Below are 22,806 nucleotides of genomic sequence, written 5' to 3'. Positions count from 1 at the left end.
ATTGGATACTTGCTCCTTATTGCGACTTTCCACTCTGTTCCGATACTGTGCTCAATATCTGATTGGACAATTTCTGTTCCACGCCACCTGGGCTCAGCTTGATCGCTCTGTAGAGAAGCCAATGGTGCTGGTCAGTGGGCGGGGTTATGAGACCGGGGCGGGACTTAGTTTGACAGCGAAGTGTGGTAAAAACACGCGTGAGTGGCGGTCACTAGGAGGCAGGTACAGGGAAGGCATTGCGTGTCTGTGGAGCCACAGGTATATTCCCACTTTATTCTTTTATAACCAGACTAGATGGAGAGCACTAATAATATAATGTGTTACTGATTGTGTGGTGATATTTTGACTGGCAGAGAATGTATCCAGACTGCATGCAGATATAGATATATATATATATATATATATATATATATATATATATGTATATGTGTGTGTGTGTATATATATATATATATATATGTATATGTGTGTGTGTGTATATATATATATATATATATATGTATATGTGTGTGTGTATATATATATATATATATATATATATATATATATTATAATATAATGCTGCCCCCGCGCTGTGACTACGTTTCCACCATTTAGGTGGGAAGGTGACCTGTGTCTCCCCATCTGTATCACTACAACAGCTGGATTGCCCCAGGACGATTGACATAGTGCAATAATTATGTCTTGCTGGGACCTGTAGTTCTAAATCATTTGAAGTCTGACAGAGGTTAAACTTTAATTACATAATGCAATAAATATAGCTGTAATGTCATTAATAGATGTGTACTTAGACAATTGGAGAGCAACAGGTTGTCTACTGTATGTCTGATTTATACAGTGTGATAAGTACTTGTTATATTATGTCTGTATGTGAATTATTTGAACTTTCAGCCATTCTGTATTAAAGTAAATGAATGCTGTCACAACAACAGTTTTCTGCATGTATACAGCTAAAAAATGTTTTATATTATCACACAAGTGTAACGTCCTTTATCTGGTTTTCTTACACAACAAGTTCTGCATCCCCATTTTCCAATGATTTTTCTTTTTTAATCAATTGAATTAACCTGTGCCGAATGGAACTTAATATTTCACCATGGGTTGCTGCAAATGACATGGAACATTACCTTATTTTCTCAGTGAAATGGTCCTGTTGAACAGTTGTGTTGTTGCCTCATTATTAATTCGCTCGGTGTCACTAGAAATTCATGTTCTTTTACTTTCCAGGTTTCCCTCCCTCTAAGACAATGGATGTTTTACTATACCTGGCCAGTGTTCTGGTCCTCTTACTGTTGTGGATCAGAGCAAAAGGCTTTGAGTACGTCATTGTCCACCATAGATGGGTCTTCGTTTGCCTCTTCTTGCTTCCGCTCTCCGTCGTCTTTGATGTTTATTATTACCTGAGAGCATGGCTGGTGTTTAAGATGTGCAGTGCTCCCAAACTGCATGACCGCCGAGTAAAGGAGATCCAAGAGCAGGTGAGATATGGTAATGTTGGGGTATCGGGGTTCACCGATACTTCTATCAAGCACCTTCAATGTCAGTCAGATCTTTCTTTGTTTTCAGTCGACTGGTGAACAGAAAATACTCAACACCTGTATGATATAATGCTGAGCAGCTTTATTCTGTTCCAATTTGAGACCACTTCAGCGCTTATTTTTATACATGTAAGTCTAGGGGTATAGATTCTGAACAACCAATTATAAGACATTAAAATAATGAGAGAAAATCAATTAACAATATATATATTTCAGTTTTACATCAAAGATCAAACAACTCTTTCTTCTTTGTGTGTTATCTCTTTCCAAGCTTTTTGCCAATATCCTTGTGCTGCCCCCATCTTTGAGTCCTTGGGTTTTATCTTATCAAGAACGTTGCTACATGTTCTTGGAATGTTTTCGTTGATGGGAACATGGCGCTGCGTGGCCAACCTTGAATAATTTGTCTTTTTAAACTGAAAATAATATCTGCTTAATTTCCCTTAAAGTCATAGCATCACATATTAGCATCTAAAGCTTAGCACATGATAGATATTAAATCAATAATCATACAATTGCACTCTAACATTCCCCTCTTTGATTAAATATCAACTATTAACCTCTACCTATCAGTCATGGCGATACTCAGCAGAAGACAGTTAGTACCTACATTTAAACATATGGTATCATAAGGACCCCATATGATTAGAACAATAATTCATTAAGCACATATCTCTGGTACTTTATCACCATAACTTTTCTTTCCCTACTTAATGTTTTATCTCGGTGCATAGAGGGGAATACTTTGCTTATATCTATTCAAAAGCTTTCTTGTATTACATGTTAAGTAGCAGTTCCATATAATCATTATAGTTAGTACAAGAAGAATTAGTATCAATGGATGAATCAAAATATTCATTGCTTTCTATATGGAATAAGATTCATTAACAAATATGTCCCACTAATGAATAGGACATCAATTTTCATTCTGGTTTCTCGATGGTCACTGTCAATCTCTTGTTGCAGACTGTGCAGGTTTTTGGTTTGATTGTTGACCATTGCTGATAATGTTCACTGTTTGTCTCAGACATTAAACTTGTAGAAATTTCTGTGATCATTACTGGTTCTGGAAGCTCATTATTTTTCCTGCAGGAACAACAATCAAGTGTCAGTAATTTCTTAATCAGCCATATAACAATTTTCTCTACCACATATACAATGAGCTGGATTGCCAAACCCTTTGCTACTAATGGCAATATTCCCAATATTCAAAATGAATCATTGCTGACAACTTTGCCAACGAGATTATGTATTCACAAAGGCATTTTCAAAGTTTATTCTCCTATGAGTGCAAATTGTTGAGCACTCCTTCCCCTTCTGTTTCTCACAGTGACATAGGCAATTTGTCACTTATCTGTCTGTTTCACACTGTGTTAGGGAGGCCTTGACCCCTACTTCAGGCAGAAATATTCTGGTAAGACATATCAATACCATAAGACAGTCATTTCTATTTATCAGAACAAGACTCCCCTGATTTGAAGACTTTGCAGTGTGATGCGTGAATCCAGGTGTCTTTTTTCTGTACTTTCACTGCCATGGGAGTCATCAACAGGACTTGATAAGGACCCTTATATCTGGGTTCAAGACGTCTCCTGATGTGCTTTCTTATGACCACCCAGTCACCAGATAGCAGTTTATGGGTACCTGTATCAAAATTAGGGTCTGGAATGGAGGAGAACATTTGACCATATATTTCAGTTAGTTGTTTCTGTAATAAAGCAACATAATTCAACAAATCACCACGTACATGCTGTAGTTGCTATGGAAAATAACAGCCTGTTCTGTGTGCTGTGCCAAACAGTATCTCATTTGGTGCTAAACCTGTGTCTCTTCATAAGTGTAGTTCTAATGTTAAACAGAACTATTGATAAATATTCTAACCAAGTCTTTTTGGTTTCTTGCATAATTTTCTGTAGTTTCAATTTAATGTCACCTGCTGGTGGCCTATAAGGAGTGTGAAAAGCTTGTGATACTCCCAAGTTCTTCATTACATGCTTCATTATCTCTTCTGTAAAGGTTGTACCTCTATCTGATTCAATAACTTCAGGTATGCCATATCTATAGATGACTTCTGAGATTAATTTCTTCGCTGTATTTTTAGCAGTAGCTTTTCCTTCTAACACATTCTCGTAGGTACCACATTTAGGAAGTTGTATATAGTCTATCTGAAGTCTCTGAAAGGGATAGAAAGCCTTTGGGGTCTTTACTCTTTGCCCTGGATTGTGTATTCCACATATCCAGCAAGCTGCCACATAGTTTGTGTCCGCACAGTTAAATCCAGGGGCAATCCAATTTTTCCATACCCTATTAGTCATTGCCTCTTTGGAATGATGTACTTGTCCATGTGCAATCTGAGTCATTACTGGGTATAAGGCTCTTGGTAGGCACCATTTATTTTCTTTTGACTATATTCCTTGCTCATCAAGCTGTACACCTTCTTTTTCCCACTTATTCTTTTCTTCCTTTGTTGCTTGTTTCTGAAAGTCTTTAAGGCTTTGTAGGTCTGGGAATTGAAATTTGTCTGTGTCACCTTCTGTTGAGTCTACAAGAAATGTAGTATTCTTTGGTTGGAGGGCTGCCTTTTTTTGCTGCTTGATCTGCAAAGTTATTTCCTCTTGCTTCTGGAGTTTGTTCTCTAGTGTGAGCTTGAACCTTTATAATTCCCACTTGTTTAGGGAGTTCCAATGCTCTAAACAGTTCATTAATCAAGTTTGCATGTTTGATGGGTTTTCCATTTGATCCTTGGAAATCTCTGCTTTTCCAAATGGGACCGAAGTCATGCGCCACTCCCCAGGCATAACGTGAATCTGTATATACATTGGCTTTTTGTCCTTCTGCATATACACAAGCTTTAGTTAGAGCTAATAATTCTGCTTCTTGTGCTGATGCTCCATTAGACAGTGTTCCTGAGTCAAGCACCTCTTCCTCAGTTGTGATGGCATAACCTGTATATGGAACTCCATCCACATAGTATCTAGATCCATCTACATAAAGAGTTAGGGTTGCATCTGAAAGTGGTGTGTCAGTAACATTATGCAAAGCTCAAGTTTCTAATTTCATAAGTTCCAAACAATCATGTGAAAATTTTTGTGTGTGTATTTCTTCAGTTTCTTCTTCAGACACTTCACTCAGGTCCTCATATCCCCTGTCTGATGATTCATCTTCTTTGCGACTCCCCTTACTCCCCTCTTCTGAATCATCAATGGGGAGCAGGGTTACTGGATTGAAGATTGTGCAATTGGTAATTGTTACATGTGAGGCGCTGAGCAAGGCTACCTGATATTTAGTTAGTCTAGCTGCAGACAAATGTCTTGTTTTTGCTTGATTAAGAATTTCTGTGACTGCATGTGGAACTTGAATAATAAGTGCATGGTCCAATACCATATCTGCTACCTTTTCTTTCAGTATTGCTGCTGCTACTGCTTATATACATGATGGAGAACCTCTTATAACTGGATCGAGTTGTGCAGAATAATAGGCCAGTGGCCTTTGCTTCGTTCCATGTTTCTGTGTGAGGACTCCTAGAGCATGTCCTGACTGCTCATGGCAGAACAATGTGAAAGGCTTCAGATAGTCTGGTAGTCCAAGTGCTGGTGCAGTAGAGATAGCATGTTTCAGGGCTTGCACTGCATTCTCTATTTCAGTTATATTGAGTGGTTCTGTTCCCTGTTGTTTCCTCAAGCATTCATACAGTGGTTGCATAAGAATTGAAGCTGAAGGAATCCACTCTCTGCAATATCCGAGGAGTCCCAAAAAGGCTCTGATTTCTTTGACTGTTTTTGGTGTCTTCATGTCTCGTATAACTTTAACTCTTTCAGTTGTAAGATGTCTGGTTCCTGCAGAGATACAATGTCCTAAGAATATTACTTTTTCCTGTACTAGTTGCAACTTGCTTGGTGATATTCTGCAGTCTTGTTCGGCCAGAAAACAAAGTAATGACAGTGTTTCTGCTTTGCATTCTTCTTCAGCTTCCGCAGCCACCATGAGATCATCTACATATTGAATGAGTTGAGTAGTTGGATTGATAGGCCTCCATCCTTGGAGAATTAGTGCCATTGCTTCTGAAAATTCTGATAGGCTTGTGGCTCCTCCTTGAGAGAGTCTTGTCCAACAATATTGGTTTCCATCATGGGTGAAGGCTAGAAGGAGTTGACTATCTTCTGTGATTGGGACTGAGAAGAAAGCATTTGCCAAGTCAATTACTGAAAACCATTTTGCATTTGGCGGTATCTGATTAAGCAAAGTGTGGGGGTTGGGCACAATGGGAGTGTTGATCAGAAGTCTTTTGTTGACCTCTCTTAGGTCATAAACCATCCAGTATTGCACCCCCTTGTCCGACATCTTAATTCTTTACTGGGAATAGGGGTGTAGAATAAGGAGAGCGACATTTTCTTAACACCCCTATTTGTAGATATTCTTGTATTTGTTCTGATATCGCTTTGGTTTGAGCTGCAGCAAGTGGGTACTGTTTAATTGAGACAGGATGTGTTCCTGGCTTTAGTATCAGTTTTACAGGATTTACTTTAAGTGTGCCCACATCGTGTTTTCCTTTGGACCATAACTTGTCTGGTACTATGTTCAGTCAATCTGGTAGATTAACAGTCTTAGCCTTGTGACATGTGCTCATCTGCTCTAGCATCTAGATTGCTGCTGTAAGATCTTCTTGGACTGGAGATGGGAGTTGACTTATGAGTTTTACTCCAGTTGGGGTGTATTTGATGCTGGCTTGTATCTTTGAAAGTACATCTGCTCCCAACAGATTATAGGGACAAGATGAGGAAGTGAGAAATTGTATTGGTACTTCAATTGTCTCTTCACCTACTAAAAGTGTGACTGGTTTACTTTCTGTTAGTTTTACTTCTTTTCCTGCTAGGCCTGTAGCAGGTAAATCAATTTCTGTTAATAGTTGTTGAGGTACCTCCTGTTTTCTTAATACAGTGTGGCTTGCTCCAGTATCAATTAGACACTCACATTCTTGACCATTAGGTAATATGATATTCACTAGGCCTTTAGTCAAGTTGTCATTTAGAGTTTGGTTATTTGTGAGCCGGAGGTACGTTGGAGTGCCAATTTCCTATGCCAGTTGTTGGTCTGTAGCTTGTTGATTTCTTCTTTCCAGCCATTTCTTATGCTTATTGCAATCTCTTTTCATGTTTCCTCTCTGTTTGCAAAAAAAACAAACTCCTTGCTTTTTCATTTCTTCCAGAGTCATGTTTTCTTTTTCCTTTATTTATTGCTCAGGTGCACCTCTTGTGTCTGTACGAACCTTCAGTCTGGATTTTCTTGAACCACATGAACGGTTTGGGACTTGTCTTTGACTTTCCTCTGCTTCTCCTTTTCCCGGTCTTCTATACCTTCTAGGACTTGGAGCATGGATTGCATTTCCATTGTTGCTGCTTCTGGTCTTATAAGGAACAATTGTTGATGATATGTTTCAGAAAGGTCATTAAGGAATATGGTCTTAAACAGTCTGCGATGTTGGGCTTTATCTCGAGTAAAACCTTCAACTTTGTGTGCTTGAGTAGGTCTGTCACAATCTGGCAAAGCCAGTGCTGGTGCTGAAGTTGCTTTAGCTTAAAATTGGTTAAACATTTGGTTTTGCTCAGTGGAGAGTGTAAATGTCTTACTATCACCCAGAAATGCTAATGCAAAAACACAGATAATAGCTCATAAAGTCTTAAATCTTTTTCATTTCCGTACAAATATTGAATTCCCATCAATGCATTACCATACCCACGATACAAAGAAGGACTTGCAGTATATTACTATTATAGCACAGTAAATAAGGGCAGTGAATGCGTTTACAACACTGATTGACTCAAAATTGTTATGAGGATAAAAATAAAAACCTTTTGCTTTCTGCACATACAGAAAAACCATCTGGTTCATGCATTTGCTATGCGAATAGCACATAAACTCTAATATCTCTTTCCAAAACAAGGTAATCATTACTCAGCAGAGTCTACGGTTTTTAAATTCTTGATTAGTTTTTACTTATGTTTGTTGTAGCTGTGGATCAAAACATTGCAAACTTCTATTCATTGGTAGTTGGATAAATTCAATCTGGATTGAAAGGGTGCTTTGTAGCTGGAGAGCTTCTGTGAAGAAAAAAACTTTTGCATAGAGATTAACATTTATTCACTAGGAATTACAGTAACTGTTATTAATTCACATTGAACAGCTGCTAATACGACACTTGTTTAAAAGTTTCTCTTTGTAGCTTAACTGTGACGCTATGCGTTCCATACAATGAAAAACTGATTTCCTCAAAGGGCAGTCCCTAATCTCACAAACAGGGAATGTCAAAGTGACGAGACCTGGGCGAGTGTTCAAAGCCACTCCTTTCTCATCATCTCTTTGGAAACCAAATATTCACACATATTTCCAGATTCTGTGATTTCCATGTTTAAAGTACAAATATATATTCACAATTCTCGCTCACAGACGACATTTTATCTCGTAACATTTCTTTATGGGCATAACAAACCCTCCTGATTTCTGAGAACATTTATCAGCGCCATTTTCACACAGATAAAAACAGCTTGTAATATATATCTTCATGTAAAGCTCACTCCCACAATTCTCAACTTCATTAAAGAGAAAGCTATTTTTCTCAAATTTCAGAAACAAAATTATTTTGTTCAAATACAGAAACGGGTTGTTGGACCCCAGCCAACTTGTCCGTCCACTGAATCGTGTAATGATGGACCAAAACATTTCAACACTTGTTATGCAGCTCTTTAAAAGCTTAGAATTAAGCAGGCAGGCATTATATTATTTACAAAAATGTACAACTTCTTTAACCTTGAAACATGTCTCTTGTAAAAAAAAAAACAAAAACAAAAAAAAACAGACAAGACAGACAAACACAGATCTCCCTCACACGAAGTAAGACGGAGACAAAACTCACATACAGAGAAAGAAAAATTAGCCGATACCTTCCAGCCTACTGCTGTGGAACTACAAGTCCCAGCATTAGACTAAATACAAGTTAGCCTCAACATGTTATTATCACTCAGCACTCCGGACATATTTTATCAGCATTACATACATTGTCAGATAACAAAAAACAGAGTGCTTCTTATCTCAACACACTGAAATCTTTTACACAGAATAAGGGAGGGGCACATCTCACTCATTCAGCTGCGCAGGATCAAACATACATTTAGCATATCCACACATTGACCTGATCTTCATAGCCAAGCCTTTTTATCCATTCTTTATTATTCAAATAAAACCCATACCATTTCTGTAAGTCTAATGTCCCTTCTGGGGGAAATCCTGCTCTCTTGAGTACTTTATGAATTCTTTAAAGAGCTTTACTACCTTCTCTCTTTTTCATTATATCAATAGGCTTGCCTATAGTAGGCATCTTACTGTTCTGTGCCCCCATTTACTGGGTTACTGGTCACAGTACTGTCAGTATCTGGGATACAATGTCTTATAAGTGGGATAAGGTAATACAATTTTCCCCTTTGTACAGACTATAAGTATCTTTAATCCTTTACCTCCTAGTCTGCCATAGGAACACCAGATGTGAGTTTTATCGGCTGTAGATTAAAAGGCTGGCACTTATGGCTGATCCGATTCTTCCCCTCAAGTCAGTGTATGGACATATAGGTTTATAATCTGGTAACATATGATTTTGTGGCCAATATGTAGTATTTCTTCATTCAAATGCACCCGAACGTAAAATATAGTTCTTTTTCATTACTTACAAAACCGTAATATGCATTTGTAGTTGTAACACACTCTAGTCTAGGTCCCTTGCAACCTGAATATTTTCTCAGAACAATGCAGTAGGTACAATTCTTACATACACCTCTCTTATTATCTTCTAACTAAAATTGTCTACATCCATCATAATCTACAGTATCCATACATTTATCATTTCATTATCCTTTCCTCTGACTGTACATTGGGTTCATAGAATACCCTCTAATCACCTCAACTGACTTTCCTTAGACATACAAAGAAATACTGAACAGAGTAAGAAGGTAGAAATCTACACTTTTCTTACTCACCGGATTTAGTTCAGCAGTTCTCTGGACATCAGTGGAGTTTGGCGTCAGGTGTGGAGATATTGGAGCATCCCGGATCTAGCCCCCAGAAATGTTGGGGTATCGGGGTTCACCGATACTTCTATCAAGCACCTTCAATGTCAGTCAGATCTTTCTTTGTTTTCAGTCGACTGGTGAACAGAAAATACTCAACACCTGTATGATATAATGCTGAGCAGCTTTATTCTGTTCCAATTTGAGACCACTTCAGCGCTTATTTTTATACATGTAAGTCTAGGGGTATAGATTCTGAACAACCAATTATAAGACATTAAAATAATGAGAGAAAATCAATTAACAATATATATATTTCAGTTTTACATCAAAGATCAAACAACTCTTTCTTCTTTGTGTGTTATCTCTTTCCAAGCTTTTTGCCAATATCCTTGTGCTGCCCCCATCTTTGAGTCCTTGGGTTTTATCTTATCAAGAACGTTGCTACATGTTCTTGGAATGTTTTCGTTGATGGGAACATGGCGCTGCGTGGCCAACCTTGAATAATTTGTCTTTTTAAACTGAAAATAATATCTGCTTAATTTCCCTTAAAGTCATAGCATCACATATTAGCATCTAAAGCTTAGCACATGATAGATATTAAATCAATAATCATACAATTGCACTCTAACAGTAACCTGATGGTGTCCAGTCCCTACGTTTGGAGGTTTACATGAGAGACTTGATGACCTTTGTTTTATTACTACTTTGAGTGACCATTTTGGGACATGTGACAGCTCTCTGCTGTGGGGGAAGTTGCCCTCATGAGTCTCTGCTGCTGACATTCAGCATTTGTGTGGGAAGACATTTGATTACAGACAAAGGGAGCAGTGGGTGACATAGTTCTTTTTAGGTCACACATAGGGCCCCATTTAGCGGTAATAGTGCTATATGCAATTTAGAATGGAGCTAGTACGCCCTCCCCTCCCAACTTCATATTTGTCTGCACCTTTTAAAGTTGCCTCTCTGCAGCACAACATGGTTTTGCCAAGGTGCAAAATTGCACATTCCAGATGGATTTACTTCTCTTCAGGATCCCAGGGGAGAGAGAGAGAGGTGGGTGTAAGGTGACGATCCCAGAGGAGAGAGAGTGAGAGAGAGGTGGGTGTCCGGTGACAGGATCCCAGGGGAGAGAGAGAGAGAGAGGTGGGTGTCCGGTGACAGGATCCCAGGGGAGAGAGAGAGAGAGAGGTGGGTGTCCGGTGACAGGATCCCAGGGGAGAGAGAGAGAGAGAGGTGGGTATCAGGTGACAGGATCCCAGGGGAGAGAGAGAGAGGTGGGTGTCAGGTGACAGGATCCCAGGGGAGAGAGAGAGAGAGGTGGGTGTCAGGTGACAGGATCCCAGGGGAGAGAGAGGTGGGTGTAAGGTGGCAGGATCCCAGGGGGAGAGAGAGGTGGGTGTCAGGTGACAGGATCCCAGAGAGAGAGAGAGAGTGAGAGGTGGGTGTCAGGTGACAGGATCCCAGAGGGAGGGAGAGAGAGAGAGGTGGGTGTCAGGTGACAAGATCCCAGAGGGAGAGAGAGAGAGAGGTGGGTGACAGGATCCCAGAGGGAGAGAGAGAGAGGTGGGTGTCAGGTGACAAGATCCCAGAGGGAGAGAGAGAGAGGTGGGTGACAGGATCCCAGAGGGAGAGAGAGAGAGGTGGGTGTCAGGTGACAGGATTCCAGGGGAGAGAGAGAGAGGTGGGTGTCAGGTGACAGGATCCCAGGTGAGAGAGAGGTGGGTGTCAGGTGACAGGATCCCAGGGGAGAGAGAGAATGAAGATGATGTCCAGGATCCAGGGTAGAGAACCATGTGGCAGAAGAGAGGTGACGGGATTCCAGGGGGGTGGGAGGATGGTTTCAGGTGACAGGATCCCAGGAAAGGGGGAGAGAGAAGTAGGTGTCAGGTGACAGGATCCCAGGGGAGAGAAGAGTGGCTTACATGCTATTCAATGACAATGCTACTTACCAGAGTGCAGTGCCGCACCGCAGGAGATCTTCTTATAACTGAAGCAAGCTGGAGGCTTTTACCTAGGTCCTGATTTGCTAAACCTTTGTCCTGAGAGTTACAGTAATCCTACTTGAACAACTAATGAATCTCTGAGGTTTCACTATTGGTACCTAGAGCCATCAAAGATCTCGTTCAATGTTATTTTTTTCTTCAGTGAAATATAATTTAACACAATATTGAGCAGGGAGTAACTCTGTGCATCGACCATGATGCTGAGAGACTTGTATGTTTGAAATATCATTGATGTAGTACCAAAAAAATTGTGTTTTAATAAGAATAACAGCATTTTGCAATATTTTCCATTTTAAAAATCATATTTATCTTTTTTCCAATTTGGGGACACTACTACCTTGTGGTATAGAGAGCTTTGAACCTGAAGCTCCCCATTATATCCTCGTCTACCAACTGACAATCCATTATAAGATAAGTGCCCATGGGGTAAGATGCTTTTACACTATGCTGCCAGTGGCAGCAGGAAAATATTTATTTATTTTCTTTACTCGTATACTTCAGAAATGCTTAAAACAGCCAGACACCACTGGGGATCCGCCTCTCCTGTGCCCTCATATGATGGCTCCTGGTGGGGAGACCGGGTCACTAATTGTAATTCAGTGACCAGGGAACCCAGTGGTAGTGAGCAGCTTTGGTCGTATCAATGTGACTGGGATTCAAGAGATGCGATTTGGATGTACTGCAGCCTATATTCTCCCTCTCTGTATGGGAATGGGGCTTACCGAGGGCAGCCCTGACTGCCGAGTCCTGAGCGGAGAGACATTGCTGACCAGCAACAAAACAGGTCTATGGTTCGACAGGCTTATATCACCACTGGAAAGTCTGTTCTGGAAAATACCACTGCCCCCTCTACCAGATCGGTGAGCGCTTCCTAGGCAACGCAGCATGGATCCTTGGTCGAGCAGTTGTGTTGGTTGATACCTTGTCCTCCATCCATACCGTCCATGTATTTGCCTCAAAAAGCTAGCTTGGATCGGAAGGTTTTGCACATGGCTGTCTCTGAGTGTACCCTCCCGTAAGGGCAGCTTTGGAAAGTCCCCAAGGTAGCAGTGTCCCCCAAATTGGATGAAAAAGAAATTTTTTATTTTTTTATTTTTTTTACTTGCATTAAATCCAGTTATCTGATTCTATTTAGGGGGACACTGTGTTCCCACTCCTTTTTACACTAGCGGTTTGTGAAGGTGGAATGTTGCGTTCCTTTGTGGAATAGTAGTATTTGGTTGGTTGATCCTTTCTGTCCTATCCTGTGGGGCTTTGTTAGTAAAAAAAAAAAAAAAGCAGTGTCCCCAAATGGAATTAGAAATGGATTAAACAGAAGTATACAAATCCTGTTTTTTGTTTTATGATGCTCCTGTTTAGTATATATCACATTATTATGAAAACAGTTCTACTTTTTCTACTTTAAACCATTGTGATTACCTGCTTTATTAGTATAGTGTATTGGTGATGTACTGCTCTGTTACATTGATACTGTTTTTTAGGTGCGTCGTTGGAAAGCTGATGGAAGTAAAAACTTCATGTGTACTGGTAGACCGGGCTGGTTAACAGTGTCACTTCGAGTTGGGAAGTACAAGGACACGCATAAGAACATAAAGATCAATCTCATGGATATCTTAGAGGTTGACACCAAGAAGCAGGTGTGTTTCACAGGCCGGAGTTTGTGTGCATTTATTCTGGCTTGAATATATTGTGTTTGTGTGTGTGTGTGTGTGTGTGTGTGTGTGTGTGTGTGTATGTATACTCTCATCCTTGCCCACTCTCCTGCAATGTCCAGGAGACTCCCGAATTCCAGGTAGGACTCCTGGGAGAGCGGGCCATTCCCCCACATCCTGCTTACTTCCTAGTGAAGTGGGGAGGATAGGAGCCCCCATGATGCGATTTATGGTTATTGCGTTATCTTGGCCCCACACCCCTGTGTGCCAAAATGATGCGATTCGCCCCGCCCTCATTGTATGTATGTATATATGTGTATATATATATATATATATATATATCCTACCTATATATTAATGCACAGCAGCGTTTACTCACTGACATTCCTTATTTCTTTCCTTAGGTTGTCCGTCTGGAACCATTGGTGAATATGGGTCAGGTGACTGCCCTGCTGAATTCTATTGGTTGGACTCTTCCAGTATTACCTGAGCTTGATGATTTAACAGTTGGTAAGAACAAGTGTACTCTACTGCTTATGTCAGCATGTTCACATGTGATGAATCGGTCTTGGGGGTCATGCATAGCGATTGTCACTATTGTAGACACATTCTTCTAAAAATGGAGACTTCCCATGATGTCGAGAAGATTGGAACTGTACAGAACTGTGTATGTTAGGGATTTATATTGTGAGCTCCAATGGGGCAGGGACTGATGTGAGTGAGTTCTCTGTACAGAGCTGCGGAATTAGTGGTGCTGTATAAATAAATGGTGATGATGATGGTCTGGATATGAGACCGTCTGCAGAGTACATACCATGCCTCACAGTTTGTATGATCACACGCAGAGTTCAGATGCAGGAATACATGATTAATTTTCAAATATTTAGGACAACTCAACCCAAAAGCTTGGTCAGTTTTGGGTACTTGCTCTGGCGTGTTTCTCCAGATCTGTCAGATCCCACACAGGCTTCAATGGTCCGTTCTCCAAATGGCACTTTCCTGTGTCAGGCAGACATTGGTGTTGGAAATGACCTCCCCATGGAGTTTAAGTTCACATTAATGAGGGGTTCACAGAGGAGGGACATAGAAAACACAGTTGCCCATTTGAAATAGGCAAGTGATTGCATTGTTAGACTGCTCCAAATATTAAGGGACCTCCCAGGTCAGGAGCACTAGACCCTTGATATGCAGCAGTCAGTATTCTATAAGTTATTGAACTCTTGCCATAAAGAGCACATTTTAGTTTATGTAACAGTCAGTGAAGGCAAAGCACACACAGATATAAGGGTGAAGTTAGAGAAGTAGCTTGATGATGTCATTGTTGGGGGGGGGGGGGGGGGCATGGTCCTATAGTTGTAAGATTATATGAGAATCCCTTAGGGCTCCACTCTTTACTAAGGTCTGGCATGTAGACAATAAATACATAGCAATAAGTCACAAGTCTAACACACAGAAGATAAATAAACTGAGGACGTTGCAGCGGAAGTCTGGTGTACAATGAGCATTATAAGCAGTAGACAGGTTCACATCTGAGATCTGGTTTGCATGCATATACATTGAATGCGCAGAGATCAAATTTCCAAAGAGCTGGACATGCAGGAAACAAATAAGCAATAAGGAACTCACAATGATTTTCTGGGATTTAAGTAGTGGTCAAGCTAAAGCCAGGGTCTGGTACTCAGGAGACACAGCAAAATTTTAACTTCCAGCAAAGTCCGGTACTTTTAGCAAGAATGTTGTTCGTTTGGGTGAAATTTAGCTTTTTGTCCTATGGGACTTTGGACAAATTAGTTATTAACTATCAGAGAGGGAATTTAGAAAGGGAGGAGCTTCTGAATTTTGAACAGATCCAAATTTAGTTCCTATTCCTTTATACCCCAAAGTAGCAGTGTGTTGCCCAGTCCAAGTAATGGATTTAAAGTAAACACAACAATCCTCTTTGTTTCTGCAGGGGGCCTGATTATGGGAACAGGAATTGAATCTTCATCCCATAATTTTGGACTCTTCCAACACATCTGCTTGGCCTATGAGCTTGTCCTTGCGGATGGGAGCCTCGTGCGTTGTACACCAGTAAGACACAATTTCTCTTTACTATTCATGTATTAAGGTACTTTTCTGTTGCATGTTGATTTGGAACTCTTGTGCTCTGTGTATTGGAAAAGTTATGTAATAAAACTCTCTTTTCAGACAGAAAATTCAGATCTCTTCTATGCCGTCCCCTGGTCCTGTGGAACTCTGGGCTTCTTGGTTGCTGCAGAAATAAAGATTGTCCCAGCTAAGAAGTATGTGAAGCTGCAGTATACTCCTGTGCGGGGCTTGGAGAAGATCTGTGAGAAGTTCTCCTTGGAGTCCAAGAAAAAAGAGAACTATTTTGTGGAAGGTTTGGTTTACTCTGCTGATGAGGCGGTGATAATGACTGGAGTCCTGACTGACGAGGCCAAGCCCGATCAGGTAAGTAACGCTTACGGTGAGAGTAAGTGAGTTGAAAGTAACTAATTACTATTGGTAATCAAGTATGTACAGTATCATCATCATCATCATCATCATTCATCATCATCATTTATTTATTTATATAACACCACTAACTCCGCAGCACTGTACAGAGAACTTGCTCACATCAGTCCCTGCCCCATTGGGGCTTACAGTCTAAATTTCCTAACACACACACACACAGACTAGGGTCAATTTGTTTTCAGCCAATTAACCTACCAGTATGTTTTTGGAGTGTGGGAGGAAACAAGAGCACCCGGAGGAAACCCAAGCAAACACAGGAGAACATACAAACTCCTCACAGATAAGGCCAAGGCCAGTATATCATAATAGAAAGATAAGGGGAGCAAAAGAAGTGCATGTGTATTATTATTTATTACGGTATGAATATGAAGGCTGTATGCTGTAAGTATATAAGGAGTTGGGAAGCTATATTTGGTAGGGTTATATTTAGGGTAGATCAGGGGAGGGCTGCAAATTTCTGCTCAGCAACCTATTGGGAACATTTTAAGGGAAAAAAATGCAGGTGACCCAGCCCAAGGTAGCTCACTATGGGAGCGGCTCAGTGGGCAGATGCCCCCCTGCCCAGCCTGCCCCTGGGGCTGATGATAAATAGATGACTCAGGGACATGTTATACACTGATGTGAGGAAGATAGGGAGGTTGTAGAAGGGGAGAGGAATATATGCTACAATCATCTATAGCCATTGTGGGCTTCTGTAATGTCTTTTAAGCATAAGCTCTTAAACACAGTCCTCAGTCCTTTTAGTGATTTCTGTAGCACATTTCAGAGTGATTTGGGACGAATCCTATACCAGCTCTCCCTGGACATGTTGGGACTTTGAGTACTAAGAAATTCTTCTGAGAGCATATTAGGAGACCACTAATCTACAATATACTATGGGAGTTTGCCAGTGATGGCTCTGTGTGTACAGAGAGCTGCCATTTTATTTTGTCTGCAGTGTAGGAAGAGCCAACCTGCATCTCTGTCTGTGTGTGTATGTTCGGGAAGTTAGACTGTAAGCTGATATGGGGCAGGGACTGATGTGAGTTCTCTGTACAGCGCTGTGGAATTAGTGGCGCTACATAAATAGCTGCTGCTGATGATATAAAGAGCAGTGTTGGGTGGAGAGGGAGAGACCAATGATGAAGCGCAGGGTTCTGGTGAAGTATCTCCAGAATGAGTTACTGGATCATTGCAGATAGATTTGAAATAAGAGCACCTATTGATGACTATAGTTAACGTAGTGTATTGGTGATTGCTATACATAACCAAAGTTTAGATTCAATTAGAGCAGATTAGATTTGAAACTTCTATTTATTGAAAGGTTAATTAATTGTGTTAATTGTCACTGATTCTGGATCTAAAGTTTGATATTGATACTTGTTTTGGAGAATTTAATTGTGTATTGAGGTCTGCTAATAAATTATTCTTATATGTTTGACTATATTTATTATGGGCCTGATTCATGAAGGAAAGCTAAGCAGAAAATGGATTAAGTTTTCTCACTCAAGTTTTCTGGACAAAACCATGTTGCAATGCAAGGGGTGCAAATGAGTTTATTTTGCACATAAGGAAAAAAACTGTTTATTTTTCCATGTAGCACACAAATACTTGATAGCTTATACTGCAATTTAAAGTTGATCTAGAACATGCCCTACCCCCCCCTAACTATAAATATGTCCCCACATTTTAAATTTGCCTCTCCCTCCAATGAGCACATGGTTTTGCCTTGCTTGCTTACTTTTGGTTAAATTTCCCTAATGAATTTGGCCCTATATCTTAATTGTCAGAAAATATTAGATGGTTTTGGAGGAAGAAAGGAGTGACTTCTAATAATATGGTAATTACTATGTGGACTCTACTAGACTGAACCAAAGTGTATTCCAATAAATTAAATATATACTGATGAAAATATATTTTATATGATACACCAGGTTGTTTAATATACCTATAAACTCCTGTAAATAATATCTGTATAAAAAGTGAGTTAAAATATTATTAAAAGTCACTTTGGATTTTTGTGACTTGTATCAAAGCTCTCGGTCCACAGTGATCTCTTGATTTATATATGGTTACAAGGTCTTCACTGACTTCTAATATCCGTATAATTTACTGTAGGCAGGGCCTTATGCCATATAGAATATAATCATTATCTACTATGATACTTGTCCTTATTAGAGAACATTATGAATAGACCATTTTGCTCAGAGATTTTCCAGCTCCGACTTTCTTAGCATATGTATGTATGTGTGTGTATGTGTATATATATATATATATATATATATATATATATATATATATATATATATATATATATATATATATATATATATATAATATATATATATATATTATATATAATTATTAACAACATGATCTTTGAGTATTTTCCTTGTTTTCATTTCAAAGATAAATAATATTGGAAATTATTGGAAGCCTTGGTTTTTCCAACACGTGAAGTCTTATTTGACAAATAACCGAAGTGGAACAGAGTACGTCCCCTTACGGCATTATTATCACAGACACACACGGAGCATCTTCTGGGAGTTGCAGGTAAGTGTCCATCTCTATGAGCACACAAGAGCTGTAGACCCAGTGGTATGACTGCACCAGCCCTGCTAGTAGAGCTATAATAAATATAATAAACCTTTTCCAGGACGCTGGAAAAGTATCAAGAGCTTGAATGGTAGTATAAATACTACCGTAATAATCTATATAGTTACAGTGTGTCAAACAAATAATCTTTAGTATTTTAACATTTTTTTATTCTCCCTTCGTTCTAGGACATCATTCCTTTTGGCAATCACCCAGTGTTCCGTTACCTGTTTGGTTGGATGGTTCCTCCAAAAATCTCTTTATTAAAGCTCACTCAGGGTGAGACCATCCGAAGATTGTATGAGCAGCATCACGTGGTGCAGGATATGCTGGTTCCCATGAAATGTCTCCAAAAATCCATCACTGCTTTCCACAATGAGATTAATGTACGTTGTAAACCATTATTACTGCCATTTATTAAGTGGTTCAGAGTTAGAGGGAAGACTATCTGTGCTGTGACTGGCTCTGTGTGTGTTGGTGCCTTGTGGTTTGGTTAGGGATTCCAATCCCATTTCTCTACATCAAGCATAGTATGCGCCATGGTTACTAAGCCTGATGTGAAGCGGTTCAGACTACAGGACTCTTTTCTTGTCCCACAACACCTGAAGCCAGATTCCATAGTGACCACCTCCTAGTTTAGTTATGGTAATGGCTCGCTTTGGACCGTTTGGAACTGCTGCCACCAGGAGGAATACGGACTCTTGTGAGAGTGAGAAAAATAATTAATGGACTCTCAACAACAGAGCAGGGCAGACGGTGCCATGGTCCTAACTGTCCTCATGCACTCAATCTGCCAGTTTATTGAATTTACTCGTTTGAATGTGTGATACTTGGATATTAGTCAGTGAAAACTTAAGGTTTTAATGGATTGAGTTATAAACTGCAGCACCTGTATGGCTCGGGACTTTCTATATAGGCTCTATACGATATATGGTCAACGGCTTGACATTCATTTGGTCGATATTCAGAAAGTTGACAACATTAGGTCAACAATTGAAATGTAGACAGTATTCTATGACCAAGTATAGGGTTAGGGATAATATTGTTGACCTAATAGTACTGTCTACATTGGAATTGTGGACCTAATAATATTGTCTACATTTCAACTGCCGATTTAACAATACTGTCGACCATGTGAATTGTCGACCTAACAGTACTGTCCGTGTCATTATTTCCGAGTTTCCAACCCTGTCTATATTATGGTGTCGATCATGCAGCTGTTGAACATATGTATCACACCCGCTCTAGACTGTCCTAATAGTGCAGTGTCTGCATTGTTTTACATTGTCATTAGTAATAAACTCTGGTCCTTGTTATGTTCTTAGGATGAGACATGTACTGCAACCTGGGACTCAAAAGTCCTATGTTCAGTAGCTGCATAATACATTTTGAGTCATGCATATATTTTTTTTGGTAGGTTTACCCACTTTGGCTTTGCCCTTTCATACTACCAAGTCAGCCAGGCATGGTACACCCCAAGGGCAATGAAGCAGAGCTCTATGTAGATATTGGAGCATATGGAGAACCCAAGACGAAACACTTTGATGCCAAAGCTTCTATGCGCCACTTAGAAAAGTTTGTCAGAGATGTTCACGGGTAAGTTAACTACATAAATGCCATGACGTGTGTAGCACCATTTGCCGGTTACTTTTTTCTATGGTAGGCATCGTTTGTGGTATGTTAATATATGCACATCATATTGCACATAAATAAAGTAATCACTATAATGCATGATATGGGCAGTAATACTCTCCTGATTCTCTCTTTTGATCTGACACTTAGGTGCTTATAGTGAGTTGAATCTCAAGATGCATCCAGCACTGCACCAATAACATATGTGCCAGGTTTACCTCCCAGTTACACCTCCGCAATTACTGTACTCGGTCTGTGTTTGCTTGCCCCCTCTCTCCCCTGTTACGCCTCTCCAAGTGTAGGGAAGCACAAGTACCAAAGCTTAATGACACATTACATATTTGCACATTGCCTACTTTATGAACCAGGGCTTTTTTTTTTTTTTTTTTAATAATTGATATTCATTACAATTCCAAAATTAGAGCATTGCATTTTCATATAAAATGTTTTCACACATTAAAAGATCACAGCGTTTGTTAAATGGACACAGGAAAGAACATGGACCTTGTGGGCAGCACGGTGACTTAGTGGTTAGCATTTCTGCCTCACAGCACTGGGGTCATCAGTTCGATTCCCGACCATGGCCTTATCTGTGTGGAGTTTGCATGTTCTCCCTGTGTTTGCGTGGGTTTCCTCCGGGTGCTCCAGTTTCCTCCCACACTCCAAAAACACTAGTAGGTTAATTGGCTGCTATCAAAAAATTGACCCTAGTCTCTCTCTGTATGTATGTATGTATGTATGTATGTATGTGTGTGTGTATGTTAGGGAATTTAGACTGTAAGCTCCAATGGGGCTGGGACTGATGTGAATGAGTTCTCTGTACAGCGCTGTGGAATTAGTGGCGCTATATAAATAACTGATGATGATGACGAACCTATGTCCACAAGACAAGCTGTGACATTCAACCTATGGGGGGGAATGCAGTTCCCCTCCAGTTGCCTCTGGGACGGTCATGAAGGCACTCAGCGGCCATGTATCTTAGAGGTGCGCAGGAAAATCAGCGACGTTTGGGCACCGTAGGACGCAGAAATGAGCTGAGCGCAGCTGGACATTGTCATGATGTTCACAAGCGCATAAGGGGAATTGAATTCCCCTAAGAGTGGGCAAAATTGCCTGGATTGTTAATAACAGTAAACCTGACCTACAGATAGCTTACAATTATGCATGTAGAATAGAAATACTACGTCCCTTCTTCCTTATTGTTATAATAATTATTTTCTTTATGTACTTGATCATAATCATCAAGTCCAGCAGATGTTTTAACATGATTTCCTTTTGTGCACATAGAAGCTGACATTATACTGTATTTATTCATCTACCTCCCAATTATAATTCTTTCTTTCTCTGTCAAGCTTCCAAATGCTGTATGCAGACTGTTACATGACCCGGGAGGAATACTGGGAGATGTTTGATGGTTCTTTGTATCAGAAGCTGCGAGAGAAATTGAACTGCAAGAACGCTTTTCCAGAGGTGTATAATAAAATTTGCAAAGCCGCACGTCACTGAGAGCAAAAGACATGTCACAGAAATGGACTGTGCGCAAAAATGATACCACAAGCCCTGCAAATTGTGACAACTTAATATTAGAGCAGTGCAATCACTGACACGTCTGTTAGATCTTCAGAGAAATGTCACAACGCATAGATTCCTTTGTAACTCCTACAACGATGTGTAATTGCGCCTGGACAGTCACCGTGCAACCACCAGGTGATAACTTGTTGTCTAACATCACTGGTTTTTCAGGGTGCCTGCAAGTAAAACAATAATTGCGATCTGAGCCATAGAATTGAACTTAAGCCTTGGAAATGAAGACTGAATCTCTTTAAAGTCTGAATCTGAGTTTTTACCGAAATGTAAAGCCAAATAATGGTAATGTTTGTATATCTGGAGGGAAGTGCCAACAAGCCTAATGGTTTAATTAATTAAATGTCTTTTTGTCTGTATAGCTTTTTATGTAATTATAAATATTGCGTTTTGTGTTAACGCCTGTGTGCTTTTTTTGTATATATTATTATCGTAGATTTGTAAGATATCCCAGTACTCCACATTGCTATACAATAGGGAGAACAGGACATATATAAAACAGGGACAAACAAGGCAGACAAAATAAATGCAGACATGAAAACCGGGTATGAAGGACCCTGCTCATTAGAGAGCTGATATTCTAAGGGGAAGAGGGCACAGCTGAAACAAGAGGACCGAGTGTGGTTTGGAGTGGAGATTGGGACAGTTGTGAGGGTGCATTGGTGTGAGTAGAATCAATGGGGGCTATTAGGTAAGCACTTTAGAAAAAAAAAAAAAAGAGATGGGTATTCATGGGGCGTCTCAACATTTTAAGGCCGTGGGAAAATCTGATTGGGCGTGGTAGGGAATTCCATAAGTGGGGAGCAGCATGGGAGAAGTCTTGTAGCGGGATTGAGAGATGGTTACTAGAGACAAGTCAAGGCGCTGGTCAGAGGTAGATCTGAGGGGAGATTATTTTGATATGAGATTTGAGATGTATGCAGGGGTGGTTTGACGGCTTTGTAGGTAAGGATGAGTAATTTGAGTTGGATTCTGGAGGGCACAGGGAGCCAGTGTAGGAATTTAAAAACTGGCACAGCAGATGGTTACCGTTGAGAGGAAAATCAGTTTTGCAGCAGCATTTAGGATGGATGGAAGTACATGGGTGTGGGCAATGCCAGATAGTTGGAGGTTGCAATAGTGAAGACGAGAGATGATGAGAGAATACATAAGCGTTTTGGTAGCATGTTGGGTAAAAAAAAAGGGCGTAGTCTGGCAATGTGTCTAAGGTGGAGTCAACAGGACTGGAAGAGAGTCTGGATGTGAGGAATAA

The 22,806-nt window shown here is 40.1% G+C and overlaps 1 protein-coding gene and 1 long non-coding RNA gene across 2 annotated transcripts; one reads left to right on the top strand and one right to left on the bottom strand.

Moving 5' to 3' along the window:
• Window positions 1-167: 167 nt before the first annotated feature.
• DHCR24 (24-dehydrocholesterol reductase) lies at window positions 168-21,953 on the top strand. The gene is made up of 10 exons (XM_075182153.1): window positions 168-258; window positions 1,228-1,478; window positions 13,080-13,235; window positions 13,655-13,760; window positions 15,202-15,320; window positions 15,438-15,701; window positions 18,153-18,296; window positions 18,527-18,724; window positions 19,756-19,934; window positions 21,323-21,953. Exons 2-10 carry the CDS (start codon window positions 1,248-1,250, stop codon window positions 21,474-21,476), a joined length of 1,551 nt encoding a protein of 516 aa, XP_075038254.1. The 5' UTR covers window positions 168-258; window positions 1,228-1,247; the 3' UTR covers window positions 21,477-21,953.
• LOC142099065 (uncharacterized) lies at window positions 1,601-7,888 on the bottom strand. Its single transcript, XR_012678469.1, has 2 exons — window positions 7,533-7,888; window positions 1,601-3,200 (listed from the first exon to the last, which is right to left on the bottom strand). It is a non-coding gene; the product is annotated as an uncharacterized LOC142099065 (long non-coding RNA).
• Window positions 21,954-22,806: the final 853 nt, after the last annotated feature.

Source organism: Mixophyes fleayi, chromosome 8 (genome assembly GCF_038048845.1).
Source record: "Mixophyes fleayi isolate aMixFle1 chromosome 8, aMixFle1.hap1, whole genome shotgun sequence".
Lineage (NCBI taxonomy): Eukaryota > Metazoa > Chordata > Amphibia > Anura > Limnodynastidae > Mixophyes > Mixophyes fleayi.
Note: the sequence above shows the minus strand (reverse complement) of the source record. Positions and strands in the feature narration are given on the sequence as shown.